This window comes from Aedes albopictus, chromosome 3 (genome assembly GCF_035046485.1).
Source record: "Aedes albopictus strain Foshan chromosome 3, AalbF5, whole genome shotgun sequence".
In the NCBI taxonomy this organism is placed as follows: Eukaryota; Metazoa; Arthropoda; class Insecta; order Diptera; family Culicidae; genus Aedes; species Aedes albopictus.
This window is the reverse complement of record NC_085138.1, coordinates 271,946,577-271,962,706: the sequence shown is the minus strand read 5'-3', so window position 1 is coordinate 271,962,706 and position 16,130 is coordinate 271,946,577. Positions and strand designations below refer to the sequence as shown.

Genomic DNA, 16,130 nt, shown 5'->3' with positions numbered 1-16,130 from the left:
ATGATTCCTTGCCTAATTTGATGCTGAGCAAAACTTTGCACAACAGTGGTGTTGTTTTCTCCATTTCTTGCAACATAAACAACATAATACCCACGTTTTTTGCACCATTTTATTGCAATAACGGAGGATTGACCTTCTCACCATCACTATATTAAAAATTAGCTCATTACTACAAATCTAGTACTACACCGAACGTGGCCCATTGAAGGACTTTCTTTGCCTGCTGTGAGGCAAGTACAATGAAACTCTATGCCCAAGGAGTCGAGAAAATTTTCCCGATGAGATCGGGAATCGAGCCCGCCGTCTCCGGATTGGCGATCCATAGCCTTAACCTAACTGAAGGGCTACTGGAGACCCAAGAACGTGTCCTGTAGGACGCAATAAGTGAAGTACTAGATTTGTATTAGTGAGCTGATTTTTTGTATGGTGAGAAGGTTAATTCTCTGTTTCTGCAATTAAATGGTGCAAAAAGCGTGGGTATAATGATTCCTGGACTAATTTGATGCTGTTTGAGCAAAACTTTGGGTAACCGTGTTGTTGTTTTCTCCATTTATTGCAGCAACTTAAACAACGCAGTGCAGCAGCCTAAACAACACAGTTACCCAAACTTTTGCTCAAACAACATCCCCAACTAACATTTTTGCTGCATAAGAGTTTAGTAGGGTTAAATTAGGCAAGAAATCACTAAACCCACACTTTTTGTAATTTCATTGCAGAAATGGAGAATTCACCTTCTCACCATATGTATTACACAAATTCAGCTCATTACTACAAATCTGGTACTACACCGAACGTGCTAACTGGATCTTCCCTTTTCGCCGATAATTGTTGGAAAAACATTTTTTATCCTTAGCAGATTACTTTCGTAATCCTTAAACAGTCTAAGATCAATCTAAATTTATCAACAATCTTTGTTTTGTTTTTCGTAGAACTTGCCAGAAACCATGTAAATAATTATTCTGATTTGAAGCTCCCTTTTTTTATTTATTGAAGGATTGCTACATGTAATTGAACAGATTAACCATTCAAAACATATTGTTATTCATGAAAAGACTACATATAAGCTGTCACAAAATAGAGTTTTAAAGTCAAATTAAATCCTTTTTATTATTCTGTTTATACAAACCGTCAGTTTTTACCAGGTAATAACATTTTGGAAAATGTTTGTATCAGTTGTATCAATTCCTCATGCAACATACGAGAACTCCTTGAAAGTTATAAACGCTTGGCGTAAAGACAGAAATGGATTGTAATATTCACTAGGAAGTCGAAAAATGTTGTATATATATCCTAGAATGCTATATTTTCCAGCCGAAATGTGTGACAACTATAAATTCTAACAGTGCAACGCTTATCGTATAACAACATTGAATTCCTTAATTAGCTCTGAGCCTATTTTGGCGTGTACCAAGTTGACTTCGGCTTGCGTGAGCGTTCGTTCCATGTGCCGGTAAACGATACGGAAACAAAGACTAGACTTACCTGTTTTCGGATGGGTGAACTTGTCGATTAGTGTTACCTGGAAGCAAGAATGTGAAAATTGAACATATTCTGATCGTTTCAAGCAAACAATGAATCCTCTTTACCTGTTCCACCATATCGCCTCCGAATGTCCGCACCAGGTCGTAGAAATCGTTGACGGAGAACGTTTCCAGAGACAACTCCTGCGGTAACCAGAACGAAATATCGTTTGTACACTGAGGATGCACCGAAACCGGTTTGTATTTGACGATCTTGTCGTCTTTGAACTGATTCAAAAAGCCACTGTCCGTACTCCAAAATAGCCTAATATCCGGGATGTCGAAAAGCACCATCGCCAACCGTTCCAAGCCAACACCGAAAGCATAAGCAATCGAGTTATCAACACCAGCACGGTCCAGGATTTCGTTTCTTGTAATACCACAGCCGAGTATTTCCAACCAGTTTCCATTGAAGAATATTTCCAGCTCCCACGAGGGCTGCGTAAAGGGGAAAGTTGTCTCAACCCACCGATACTTGATTTTGTCACCGAACAGCTCTTTGACCATTCCCAGAAGCACTCGTTTCATCTCGTGTTCGCAAAGTTTAACCGCCTCCAAAGTATGGCAGGGTTGTTTCTGTTGATCAATGCACTCGGAAATTGTGCTTGTGTCTTTGCTTAGGTGCGTTTTGTATGACGTTTCGAAAACTTTGAGCTCTGGCGTTCGCTCGAATAACTTATCTTGATGGATGATCCTGACGGCGTCCAGTTGGTGAAACACTGGATAGTGAGTGGCGTCAATTTCATCCCGTCGGTAGACATCACCTACCACCAGAAAGTTGTCCAAACCTGCCTGAATGAGCTCGACCTGCAAAAACACATAATTTAACATTAATTCAAAAGCGAGAAATGCGTGAAGTTAGATAATTTTCAACCCATTCCCTCCTATGACATATACATTGTACACACTTTGTTGAACGGGGGACAAAGCGGGACGTATTCTATGGATGTTCCCATAAATGAAATCTAATATACGTACTTGATGAGCTGTAGTATGAGCACGCAAAAGGTAATCCTTGTTGATGTAGTAGCAATCACTTTTTGCCCGGCTAGGGTGATCCTTCGGAATCAGCAAATTGTCGAAATTCTGCTCGATTGACACCACCGGACTGAGGTTGTCATACACACTGAACAGCGGATTCCCACGCGGATTCAAATAGGCGCCGTAGAAGTAGTTGACGATCTTTTTACGGATAATCGACAGTGGATGGTTTTGCTTCAGATGCAGATTCCTATCCAGGTGGGAAATAATCTTCGGGGTGATGTTGGTCCAAGAATCGCGCGCGTACTGTTGCCGATAGAGATCGATAGTTTTTTCACTGATATTAGCCTGGCTGCTCAAGAATCTTGGTCGAGCACATTGTAATCGAAACACTGAACGTGCTGTTATGATTTTTATGAAAAACATTGCACTGAATTAAAGAAATTTTATCCGTTTTGAGCACGATTCCGAACAGTTTCATAACACGCGAAGTATGGGCCTTTTCATTTGACGTCTTTAATCAGCTGATTGTTCGGGCGTTTGACAGTTCTTCTATGAAGATGACACGTTCTTGTTAGCAGCTGTTGTTCAAGCTTTGTAAACAAATGCATGCACGGATCTGTCACATGAAAAGGCCTATGGGCCTTTTCATTTGCCGTCTTTAATCAGCTGATTGTTCGGGCGTTTGACAGTTCTTCTATGAAGATGACACGTTCTTGTTAGCAGCTGTTGTTCAAGCTTTGTAAACAAATGCATGCACGGATCTGTCACATGAAAAGGCCTATTCAGAGAAAATAGGTAGAGAAGCGAAGAGTGAACAGCCGCCAGAACGGCAACACTTTTTCTGTTTTGATTTCATCGCTCGGATGCTGGCAACTGCAGCAAAGCAGATTAATCCACCCATCGAAGGTAGTGCCTATCTCGCATACCGCATTTGAAAACTATTTACTGTTGTTTTATTAACTAGGCATTATCAAACTGATGTTCCAAAATGGAACAATTTTCATTAATGCAAGGAATCAATGTTATTTATACTGTTATCCATGGTATTTAAAAACTTTGGTAAAAATATGTTTCAAATGATTGCAATACTTATCTTCACTTATGCGGTAATCGTCAAGGTTTGTTGATTTTGCTCGAGGATACCAGTTTGACGGTTCGATAAGGTATTTTTGGCTTCACACAGGGGGCAGCGAAAGCCAAAATCCCCGTACACGCTAAGGTCAGTTTACCTGTTTTTCTAAAATATGGGTAAATTTTACTCAAATTTGCGTAAACTTTACGCAAATATGGGTAAATAAAACTCATATTCTGCAAAAGTGCACATTCGCATTTATGGGTAATATTTACCCATATTTGGGTTACAATTAGATACACATTACCCATATTTGAGTTTTATTTACCTATATTTGAGTATCATTTACGCATATTTGCGATTGTGCACTTTTTGGAAAAAAGGTAAACTGACCTTAGCGTGTAGCTCACAACAAAAACACGTCCAAAATTGTTTGTGCTGTAAATCGATGCATTACACAATTTCTTACTGATTTATTTGCTATCTTCGCGTTGTCGTGTAATTTCGAACGATTGGACGCTAAAATTTTGATAACCTTTTGCTAGTTTTACACGTTTTACTTAAGTAATAACTTATGGTAATGACTAATTCGCAAATGTCGTTCACATCCCAGATCTGTCAGAGTGCCCAAAAGTGTCAATTTCCCAAACATGTCAAATTCATGTGGACTACGGCTCATCTATTCGTGGTTGACGTCCGCGCTGCCCCGCTGGCTTCACACTCTTCGCTTCTCTACCTATTTTCTCTGGGCCTATGGGCCTTTTCATTTGACGTCTTAAATCAGCTGATTTTTCGGGCGTTTGACAGTTCTTCTATGAAGATGACACTTTCTTGTTAGCATCTGTTGTTCAAGCTTTGTAAACAAATGCATGCAAGGAACTGTCACATGAAAAGGCCTATTAACAACAAACACAACCCGCTCACGTCTGCAAACAAAAGCAGCAGTGACAGCGCAAGGGCTGACTTGGCGTACACTCATTAGGGTTCAAACGCACTGATGCGAATTTATCGCAACGAGATCATCGCTGCGTGTGCGGTAAGCAATCCGTCATCGTGTGTGCAAATCAACAAGTTCTTTCCACTAGTAGACGTTCGGTCGTTGCAAACGGTTTAACTGCAATGCTTTTTAACTGCAAGTCCGGTAAGTGCAACAAATTTGCAGTTATCGCACCGCTATCCGTCTAGGATAGGATGTGACAACAGAAATTCGCCTGCCTTGTTGTTTTTTGTTTGATTTTGTTGAAGATGAAAATCCAGTGCTGCCACATTACTTTAATCCGAATCTTTCACACAATTTAAATGTAACGATTGAAATTTGGATACATATTTCGCGTCGTAAATCACTATTTACAGCATATTGCAGACTACATCACAAATTGGACTACAGTAGACGTTCGATAACTGCAACATGTTTACGTTTCAGTTAGCGAACAAAATTCGATAACTGCAACGTCAGATAGCCATCACCAACCCATCAATTGACGTTAAATGAACAAAAAATTCATTCGATTGTTAATTTGGGCTAACTTGGCGCACCGTTTTGACGGATAGCGGTGCGATAACTGCAAATTTGTTGCACTTACCGGACTTGCAGTTATAAAGCATTGCAATTAAACCGTTTGCACCGACCGAACGTCTACTGTATTGACCGTCCAGTTCCAAACTGTTCACGACCGTTTGAAACAGTCGACGTTTCAAACGGTCGGTGAACGGTCGCTGACGGATTTGACAGCAAAAACGAGCGAGAAAGATTTCGCGCGCAAACGCGTATCTAAAAACATTCAATTGGTGAAACAAGGACAGCTGATCGGGCGCCAACTGATTCTTTGATCAGCTGTTGCCGGCAGCCAAGCCGCCAGCTTTTTGGCGCGGAAGTCAGGGGGTGTTCAGATGCAATGTTTATCAATGAATAAATTTATGAGGATATTTTTTCCGCGATAAATGTTGTGTATTTTCTAAAATAAGGTATAGTAAAGGCAATTTACCCAATAACCAAGGTAATTACCTATGTTTGAAGTTCTTGAAGACCTGAATGTTTGAAATAATGATGTGCTCGAAACTAATTTGCTGATTGATCGATTTCTATAGAATACATCGAGAATCCCCTCGATATTCGACGACTGTTCTGAACAGTTTCACAAACAGTCGGGATAATCCAACTTTGAACTGAATACACAATATCACACTTTTTTTGGTACGCCTAAAAAGTGTGATAAAAGTGCACATTTGCCTCGGATCGTCTCGACGTCTTCGGTGCACTTATTCCTCCATTTACAAGGAATAAGTGCACCGAAGACCTCAACTCGATCCGACGTGGCCCTGTGCTGCAATCACACTTTGAAGGTGTGTGCACACTATTGTGTCAGTCCAATTGGCTTCTTTAGCGGTGTTGGGATAATTCCATATTCTGAATCTGCATGCCAAACTCAGCCGAAATCCAAATTTTCATCAATTTTGAGGCCCTGGAACCTATTTAAATATCAATTTGAAGTTTGTATGGGAGCGATTTGTCGAATCACCCCTCGTTGCATTTTGTACTGGGCGGAGCTGTCAAACAGTTGCCTAGCTGTCAAAAGGTGATTTCGGAAAATCGCTTTGAAGTTGATTTTAGGTATCAAAATAAAGTTCTAAAAATCTGAAAAAAATCGTAGTGGCTCAGAAAAAGGTGCTCTTTCGTATAAAATCAAAAAATGATTACTTTTTTCAAAATTTAAAAACCAAATTTGGGGTGCAGTCAGCAATAACTTGCAAGTAAATTTGCTTTCAAATGAAAAGTTCTTTCATTTATAGTGAAATAAATAAAAAAATCAATTGATTTTGTATCAAATCAATGACTTTTATCAATTTTCAGACATGCGAGTCACTTTACGTTGGTTAACATTTGAATTCTGACATATATGAGTCGATTAAACTTGAATAGAAAAATGAAATGATTTTGATTATTGGTATCACATGCTAAACCTGCAAACTAGCAACACGGCCAAACCAACAACAAAGCGATCTGATCGCAGCAAACGGATATCATTTTCGACCAATCAGCGACTGGTCTCCGTTTGACAGCAAAATGGTCTCAAATCGGTTGACTACGTGACGCATCCTTATCCTAGCTATAGAGGAGTGCACCGCCCGCTCGAAGTTCACTCGGGCAGCGAATTTTGACACCACAGCGGGGTCGACTCTCAACAACTTCTACCCAGCTAAATACAGTAGACGTTCGGTCGGTGCAAACGGTTTAACTGCAATGCTTTTTATCTGCAAGTCCGATAAGTGCAACAATTTTGCAGTTATCGCACCACTATCCGTCAAAACGGTGCGCCAGGTTAGCCCAAATGAACAGTTGAATGAATGTTGCATTCATTTAACGTCAATTGATGGGTTGTTGACGCCTGTCTGACGTTGCAGTTATCGAATTTTCTTCGCTAAGTGAAACGTAAACATGTTGCAGTTATCGAACGTCTACTGTATCCGTGCAAAACTAAACCAATGTAAATACAAACCTGAGAAGGAGCTCCAGCGATAGCCACGACGCACTGCCGTCGTCGAAACGAAGACTTTCGATCGCTGGAGCTCCTTCTCAGGTTTGTATTTACATTGGTTTAGTTTTGCACGGATACAGTAGACGTTCGATAACTGCAACATGTTTACGTTTCACTTAGCGAAGAAAATTCGATAACTGCTACGTCAGACAGGCGTCAACAACCCATCAATTGACGTTAAATGAATGCAACATTCATTCAACTGTTCATTTGGGCTAACCTGGCGCACCGTTTTGACGGATAGCGGTGCGATAACTGCAAAATTGTTGCACTTATCGGACTTGCAGTTAAAAAGCATTGCAGTTAAACCGTTTGCACCGACCGAACGTCTACTGTACATATAGAGATATCACACAATCGCGAAAGAAAAACACACAGAATATTTTTACGAATTACAGGACATTTCTGGAGCTCGATTAGAATAGGTCGTATGTGCTTTTGTCGATATAAAATTCGATCAGTTTATTTTAGTCATTGAGGCAATATGGCAGATATTTTGCAAACTTTTAATGATGGAACAGAAAGCCTATTTTGTGAGGATTCTGCTGTATGTATCAACTTTGCTCAATTTCAACGGTTTTCGCTATAATAAGCGAATCCAACTGATCGAATTTTTAATCGACAAAAGCACATACGACCTATTCTAATCGAGCTCCAGATTTAATCGATGCTTCTACTGAAACAGTTTACTTAGAACTAAAAAGGTTATTGAAAAAACAACAACAAAAAACACTCGACCGGTTTTGGTTCGTCATCGGCAGTGCTTTAAGTACATTTATTTGTTCAACATCATTATAAGACAAGACATAATCAACAGTAGTACCCCACAATGAGCCATTTTACGAAGTGACAACATTGTTGATGATGATATTGATTTTCACGTGTTTCGACGCGAGCTCCTGTCAAATTTTCATTCATAAAATCGGCTCGTAAAATGGACTACAGTAGACGTTCGCTGTCGTGAATCGCATATCTGTCCCATTTGCATAGGAAATCCAGCTAAGATGGGACTGATATGTGATTCACGGCAGTTCGGTCGGTGCAAACGGTTTAACTGCAATGCTTTATAACTGCATGTCCGATAAGTGCAACAAATTTGCAGTTATCGCACCGCTATCCGTCAAAACGGTGCGCCAAGTTAGGCCAAATTAACAATCGAATGAATTTTTTGTTCACTTAACGTCAATTGATGGGTTGTTGACGGCTATCTGACGTTGCAGTTATCGAATTTTGTTCGCTAACTAAAACGTAAACATGTTGCAGTTATCGAACGTCTACTGTAGTTTACAGTTTTTTTTAACTCGGTGAGCTGATGAGCATTTTTGGTGTAGAATCATGCCCTGAGTTCGAAAAAGCGATGGAAAAAAATTAAAGTAGATCGAATTTTTTTTCGAGTTTCCGTACAAGGTTGATGATTTGAAATCGATTTTTTGTTCAATTTTTAAGCGAAGTCGCAAAGTTTTTACTGTAACTCGCCTACTTATGATATGTCAAATAAACGTTGAGAAAGAATTTTTAAATAGATTTTACCTTATTGAAAAAAATACATTTCTTCATATATTTTTGGAAATTTTGCCAAAATTGCCCTTTATGGAAAAAAAATAAAATTGGTTGAACAAAACACAAGATACTTGAATTTTTAAATATTACATATTTTAAAAAGTTGTAAAACTCAATATAGAGCTAAAACTCAGAAACTGTTCTACTTAAAAATATTTGAAGCATGGTTTCGGAATCAGCGCTAAATTATGCTCCAAAAATTTTGGTCGTTGACAGAAGTTCACGACTTTCGTTTTATTTTGTAAACTAGTGTTATCTAAGAAGGCATTTCTGAAGCTATCCAGAGGAAGAGCGTTAAGTTGCTGACTGATCTTATCCCCTAGATTATATTACAAAAGTCCTAAAATCTGGACGCAGTGATCTTCACCTGGGATGCAACATGGATACCCGAATAAAAAATACAGTAGAAAAACCGAACGTTGTATTGTAACAGTACTATTTAAAACCATATTTTTACAATAGAAACCACTGTAAAAATAAAAATACAAAAACAATAAAATGTAATGTAGAACACCATATAGTAAATTGTAAATAAGATTTTTACAATATACTATACGGGTTGTTAAGTATCGTAACAATATAAAAAATTATTTTTCTCCATATATATTTTTTTGCAAAACCATACATTATATTGTAAATGAATTGTTATAAATACTGATACGTGGGTTTTAATAAACCGTACATTGTATGGTACACATATGGTTTCAAACAACAAAATGTACCGTAAATATATTGTTTTTAATTGTAGTTTCACCACTGGTTATACATTTAATTAAATGGTTTTGGAATGGTTCTCTTTTGTTATGTTGTATTGGTTTACATTACATAAACCATGTAATGTTATATTATCTTGTCATTTTCCTCCTGTTAATGACATCTTAGGCTTACTAGCATTATGAGAATGCGCTTTGGGAATTCTCCAGAGCGTTTTGGATAACCTTTCATATATTGGATCGCCCACGTCTAAGTCTGAGTCGAGGTCTGAGTAGTCTCTGATTGCATTAACAGTTGAAGCTTAAGCTCCCATGCCCCACCAGCCAGATAACCGGGTTTCGCAAACTAAGCATTACACTAAATTCTGTTTTCACGCGATTTCTTGTTCCGCGTAAAAAAAATCGTGTAAAAAAAGTTTACAAAACTTTTTTTATCGGATCATCCTAAAATTTTGACACGGTATCAAGGATGATAAGAGAGATCTCTGGTAGAAATTTGAGCCCCGTCGGAAGTAAATAGCGACCAGGAGAGAAAAATCTTTCCAAAAGCACATCGCGTAATTTCGAGAAAATCGTGTAAAAAAAATCGTGTAAAATAAAACCGCGTAAAAAAGATCGTGTAAAAAAAGAATTTAGTGTATTTGTGGCAACACTTTGAGCGGCATGATGGAACTATGCCGAGCGCGCTGAGCATTATTAGACCACTAATGTAGTTGCATGAAGTGGGTGACGAGGTACATAAGTATCATTACAGCGTGCTTAACCGTTATTGCAATATTGAGGCTCCAGTTTAACTAAAGTTTGAAATACACGTACATATGTATTTAACAACTCATTAGAAAACTGTCAAGTTCGATTCAAGTATAAGTTAGGTTAAGAAGCGAACCCACAGACGAACCTATATTAGAATTTCTTTCAGTATTCAGTCCAGTCCATATGTTAAAGATGGCTCTACGTCAAAGATAAAGATCGTCAATCGTATTCCTCTCATCGCACTCTACATACCTAGCCCGCCATATCTCTTGGATCTGCGATTCTTAAGACATCTGGTTTACTACTTATTTAAACATTTTATTGACTTTAAATTGATGTTTCAACTTATTCACTTTTTTCTTTCCTTTCCTTTGCATCATAAAAGTCACAAAGATCAACAAAACAAAGCACGGAAAAAATCTAAAACTGAATAAATAATTAAAATGCACGGAAAAATAATGTTTCGGAAAAGTGAATGGTTCAAACGTAAGAAAAACAGTATAATATAGTGTTACATAAAAATCGAATGTAAATGTATAGTACCCAAGTAACCACGAAGCCGTATATAAGTGCATCAATTTTGCCATATATTGATAATTAAAATTATGAATATAATGCTGCATTACTTTAAACACCCCATTGAAGCAATATTAAAGTCGAAAAGGGCCCCACTAAAATCAAATTAGTGCCACATATTGCAGCACGCTGACAGCCATTGCTAAAGTAATATAAATGCATGTGCTGTACATTTGCATTTGACATGCTTGATACGTGCAACACGAAAAACCAAAACAAAAATCTATTTTTAGCACCGTTTCGTTATCGACGGTACTGATGCCCTCACACATTAATGTTTTAACCATTATTTTTTTGTAGTCGGATCGGGAGTCGAACCAGAAGTGTTGATGACCGCTAGATGAGTTCCATACGCGCTGGCACCTTGGACCGTTTCTGCTGCAGTGATAACAACAGATATTTCATTAACTAAAAGGAAAATGTTCTTCTATCTCAATCATTGTAGTAGAGGGTAAAACGACTATGTCATACGTAATAGAATACAGTAAACTATCACATTCCGATAAATTACTGAAAATTACATAATGCATTTTAGAAGATATTTAATCAACATAAGAAAATAAAAACCTCGACTAAAACACCCTTCGCACATTGCTCATATGCTAATTGTGATTTCTATCGTTATTGGCATGTGATTGCAGCCTACAGAAAAGAGAAAAGTTCATCTCTAAATGGCTTTTGCTGTCGTCGATCGGTGGCTCAAACGGGGATTAAGTTGGTCGGGAGTCGAACCAGAAATGTTGAAGACCGCTAGAGTTGACCGTAAAGTTGTTCAATCTTCTTGATTTCATTTGTTTACCATTAGAGTCAAGCTTTTATAATTGTATTGTTAGAGCAAACTTTGCTAGTTTGTACATTGCATTTATTCAGTTTTTGCAGTGTTGAATTATTGGATTATCTTATATCACCTTTTAATAAACCCGAATGTGAAGAAAAATGCAATGCATCATCACATTGATAATGCCAATCTAAAGGATTATTGCATGACAAGTGTGGAATTACTGCATTTCGCATTGCAAAGGTTGATATTCAGTCTAATTCGTGCAATGTTATAATGCTTGTTGTTATGCCACCAGCGTGTGCATGACGAAATATAGATCTCAAGATTTTCGGCAGCAAGAAAGGAATTCCCGTCTACACGGCAAATCGTCTCCAGCGCTGGGCGCTTACGATGTTGCTGTACGACTTCGATATCCAGTTCGTGCCAACGGCTACCCAGGTAACCACTAAGCATTTGAATAAGCCTTGCAGCCGCCCGCATTAAGCATTTGAACTGCTTGCTGCCCTACATGAGCAGTTCGAATGCATGGCTGCCTTGAATTAGCATAAGCTGTGCTGCTCAAATGCTTTTGGCTGTTAGTTAGCATTTCAACTGCTTGAGGTGTTTTCGCTTGGGAGCATTCTGAATGCTTTTTAACTGCTCTTCAAATGCTAAGAGCAAAGAGTATGGGAGACATGTTATGTGTTTGACGGCGCATACTGTCTCTCTCTTGCTGGGTTTTTGTCTCTGTCGTCAAATTTATACATCTGAATTGTTTCTTCGTTTTTCCCTCACTCATCCAAAAGCGCAGCACCAAACATTGCGGCAGCTGGTTTGGATTGGGAAATTGGAACATGGTCAACGTAAAACTACCATTTCTCATTTCGCTGGAAAATATTTGCAGAACCAATGGATGCTTTGGCGGATTATAAATTTATTCGGAAGAGGGAAACATATATGCTGCAGATCGAAGTGGGAACGAAAATGCTTTACACACTATGGAATATCTCTTTGAAAACAAGTTTCAAGTGTTGGAACTAAAGCTGGCTTCCAACCATTCTTTAAATTGGAAATAAAATCAACGCACGCCATCGGAGCAGCTGTAGTACATCCTGGAGCGTGCAGCAGAACTTGAGCAGCAAACATGATTCAGTAGTCTTCGGATCGTAAGTTCAAACCCCAAAAAGTACTAAAACTTGCAAAAAATACCGCTTTACATCAGCTGGTATGTGTAAAGACGAGGAAGTGGGAATGTTGAGAGAGCGAGAAGCAGACGCAAAACTATTTTTGTTTTGTTTTGCTCGACGAGGCGTTACGCTTCTTTGACATTTTGGTACGACGTTCCTGAAGGTGCAGCACTGGGACAGCCCGTTATTTTGCCAAAACCTGCTGTTGGGTAGCACTATAGGTGCATATACGATCAATAAGCATTAAACGCCTTGTCGTAAGGACTGCTATAATGCTGAATAGATGCTATTTCAAATGCTTACTGTTTACTTGGGTAGTTTCGGACACGCTGACCTGCTGTCACGCTTGATGAGCTGCCACAGCAAACCGGACGAGGAATACGTTATCGCTGCTCTCCAGACGGAAATCGACGTGAAGGCAATCCTCGACGACTCTACTTCCACCCAAGCAACCAAAAGTTCGGATAAAATAGCATGTTTGGGCTTAATCAGCTATTCGAAGGTATATGAATAGCATTCTATTCAGCTCACTTTTTAAGTAATTAACCGAACTTCAGTTCACAAAAAGTACACTTGTGTCGCTGAAAGGAACGCTATTCAGCTTAAAAATAAACTTCGAAAAAATGAAAAAAAAAATGGTTTAGTCCTCAAAAGTAATTTATTATTAAGAACCATTAGTTCATGTGGAATCCAAATTGACTAATACCTTGAAATAATGTTTGATGTTTTTTACTTACTGAGATTTGAACTCGGGATCTCCTCGTTGAAAGTCGGTGCCTAACCACTACTTCATGTATGTGTTGTTATGCACTGTGGGATTTTACTCAATGTGCTGATATCATATAGTAGAGCTCAATCAGGTTCGCGTGTGAACTTTCCCTGAACTTGGAATAGTTTTTGAAGTCGAAAGTTCGAAAGAAGTTCACGTGGAACTTCTTGTGAACTTACGCAATTTGACATTTTCAGTTTGTTGTGGTTCGCAGTGCAAAGCAATAAATTAAGGCCAGTGTATCGACTTCAAGAAAAGATTATAAGATTTCAGCTTGGTTTTCAGTGAATACGATTGCGTCGATTACCGGTGCGCTGCAGTGACAAGTGAGACGGGTGTGAAAACATCCAGCAAAGCTGGAAAATTTTTGTGCGCAGCCGAAAAACCCCCGGCGGCATCCTGGGGGGAACAGTTTTCCACTGCGGGGGCAGCCTTTGAGCCACACAATACGGATCTCTTGCGTTGATTACAAGTAAGTACGTTCAAATATTATAGTGGAACAAAGTGTACTTGTGAAATTAACACAAGCTGTGGCTGCTGGGCTCGATTTCCGAGTGATTTAATTGAATGAGAACTTCTCCCCGGCCCCGCTGTCGCCGAAGTTCAAGTGAAGTTCACTTTTGGTACGGTTTATATTTATCCGAACTTTCTGTAGTAAGTTCAAAACAAGTTCGAAACAAGTTCGGAACGGATGATTTCAAGTCGTTGGAATATGTTCAAATGAACTATATTTGAATTTTAAAGGCACGCAAAAGTTCAACATGAGTTCGGTTAATATTTGATTGAACTCTGTTTTAAAGTTCAAAATAAGTTCTTTTTGAACCTTTTTTCGACTTTAATGTCGTTTTGAAGAGAAGTCAAAAGCTTGTACATGTACTTCCAAGTTCATAAACAATACAAGAGTAACTTTTTGGAGAATTAAGTTCAACGAAACCTGGAATTGAACCGAACTTGAACTTCTGAGTTCGTTCTTCAAGTGGAATCCGAACTTTTGGTTGCTTGGGCAATTTGCCTGTCACAGCACAAATGATCGCCAAGGAAACCCAAGACGACCCGGTCCTTCAAGAGGTAATCAACCACATCAGCAACGGCTGGCCGAGCACCGCAAGCGAGCTCCACACTCCAGCTGTACGACAATTCTACTCGCGAAGAGATGGTCTTCAAGTTACCCAGGACTGCATTATGTTCGGCGAACGAGTTGTGGTCCCTGAACGGTTCCGCAAACGCATCATCCGGCAACTCCACCGTGGACACCCCGGGATCGATCGGATGAAATCACTCGCAAGAAGTTTCGTGTACTGGCCGAACATCGACGAGGACGTTGAATCGTTTGTGCGCCAGTGTCGTTCCTGTGCTGCTGCTGCAAAATTGCCCCGCAAGACTACCCTATCATCATGGCCGATACCAACGAAACCATGGGAAAGGATTCATATCGACTACGCAGGACCGGTCGATGGTTACTTCTACCTTGTCGTGGTAGATGCCTACTCAAAATGGCCGGAAATTTTCAGGACCCGTAGCATCACTACCACAGCGACGCTGGAGCTCCTGCAAGAAACTTTCACAAGATATGGAAACCCACATACTCTTGTGTCCGATAATGGTACCCAGTTCGTCAGCGCCAGTTTCAAGCTTTTCTGTGACGAAAATGGTATCCAGCATCTGACGACAGCGTCGTATCACCCACAATCGAACGGACAAGCAGAACGTTTCGTCGACACCTTGAAGAGAGGATTGAAGAAACTTGCCGAAGGGGAAAAGACGATGACGTTCCAGCACCTTCAGACGTTCCTATCCGTTTACCGGTCAACATCAAACCGAAACGCTCCGGATGGTAAATCTCCTGCGCACCTGTTCCTAGGACGAGAAATGCGGACATCCCTGGATCTCTTGAAGCCGAGTTCTCCGCGTCCAACCCTGGTCAACGAGAAGCAGAACGACCAGTTCAACCGAAGACACGGAGCGGTCAAAAGAGCCTTCAATCCGGACGACCTGGTGTACGCGCAAGTACATCGCCGAAACAAAACCGAATGGATTCCTGGACAGGTCATCGAACGCAAGGGATCAGTGGACTATACTGTGTTACTCGAAAACGGACGCCTCATCCGAGCACATACGAACCAACTACGCCACCGGTTCTCGGATGCAAGTGAAGCCGTTTCTACACTCAACAACCAACTCCCTTTTGCACTTCTCCTCGACGAATTCCAAATCCAAGTTCCAACACCAGTGGTTCTGGAAAATCCGCTAGACGAACTGGTTCCCGACACCGCAAATGTTCCAGCTGACGAAGACGATGGAAATCAGGACGTGATGACGGATGATGAGCCCGAGGTTCCCACCAGTATTGGTTCGCCGGAACCAGCTCGACAAGGAAGATTTCGCAGGCTACCAGCTTGGCTTGCGCCCTACGATCTCTTTTAAAAGGGGGAGATGTTATGCCACCAGCGTGTGCATGACGAAATATAGATCGTAGTCGCCCATGCCCATTGCCATGGGTGAAGATCAACAAAATGAAAATTATTTGTCACTTCTTAACAAGCCACCAAACAGAATAGTTGTAATAAATTAGCTCTCTAACAAGAAGCACAGTTTTTCATTTTCTTCAAGAAAGAAGGAACGTAACACTTGTGGTTACTTGGGTAGCTACAATGTGCGAAGCTTTTAGTGAAACATTTCATTACAATATACATTATTGTA

General features: G+C 39.8%; 2 protein-coding genes across 2 annotated transcripts; one reads left to right on the top strand and one right to left on the bottom strand.

The window, feature by feature from the left end:
- Positions 1-1,284: 1,284 nt before the first annotated feature.
- On the bottom strand, positions 1,285-3,017 carry LOC109402264 (probable phenylalanine--tRNA ligase, mitochondrial). The gene is made up of 3 exons (XM_029857844.2): positions 2,499-3,017; positions 1,587-2,327; positions 1,285-1,519 (listed from the first exon to the last, which is right to left on the bottom strand). Exons 1-3 carry the CDS (start codon positions 2,925-2,927, stop codon positions 1,352-1,354), a joined length of 1,338 nt encoding a protein of 445 aa, XP_029713704.2. The 5' UTR covers positions 2,928-3,017; the 3' UTR covers positions 1,285-1,351.
- A 10,090-nt stretch (positions 3,018-13,107) lies between these two features.
- Positions 13,108-15,854, top strand: LOC134290740 (uncharacterized protein K02A2.6-like). The gene has a single exon (XM_062857933.1). The coding sequence runs from the start codon at positions 14,457-14,459 to the stop codon at positions 15,852-15,854; it is 1,398 nt and encodes a 465-aa protein (XP_062713917.1). The 5' UTR covers positions 13,108-14,456.
- The last annotated feature ends 276 nt before the right edge of the window (positions 15,855-16,130 follow it).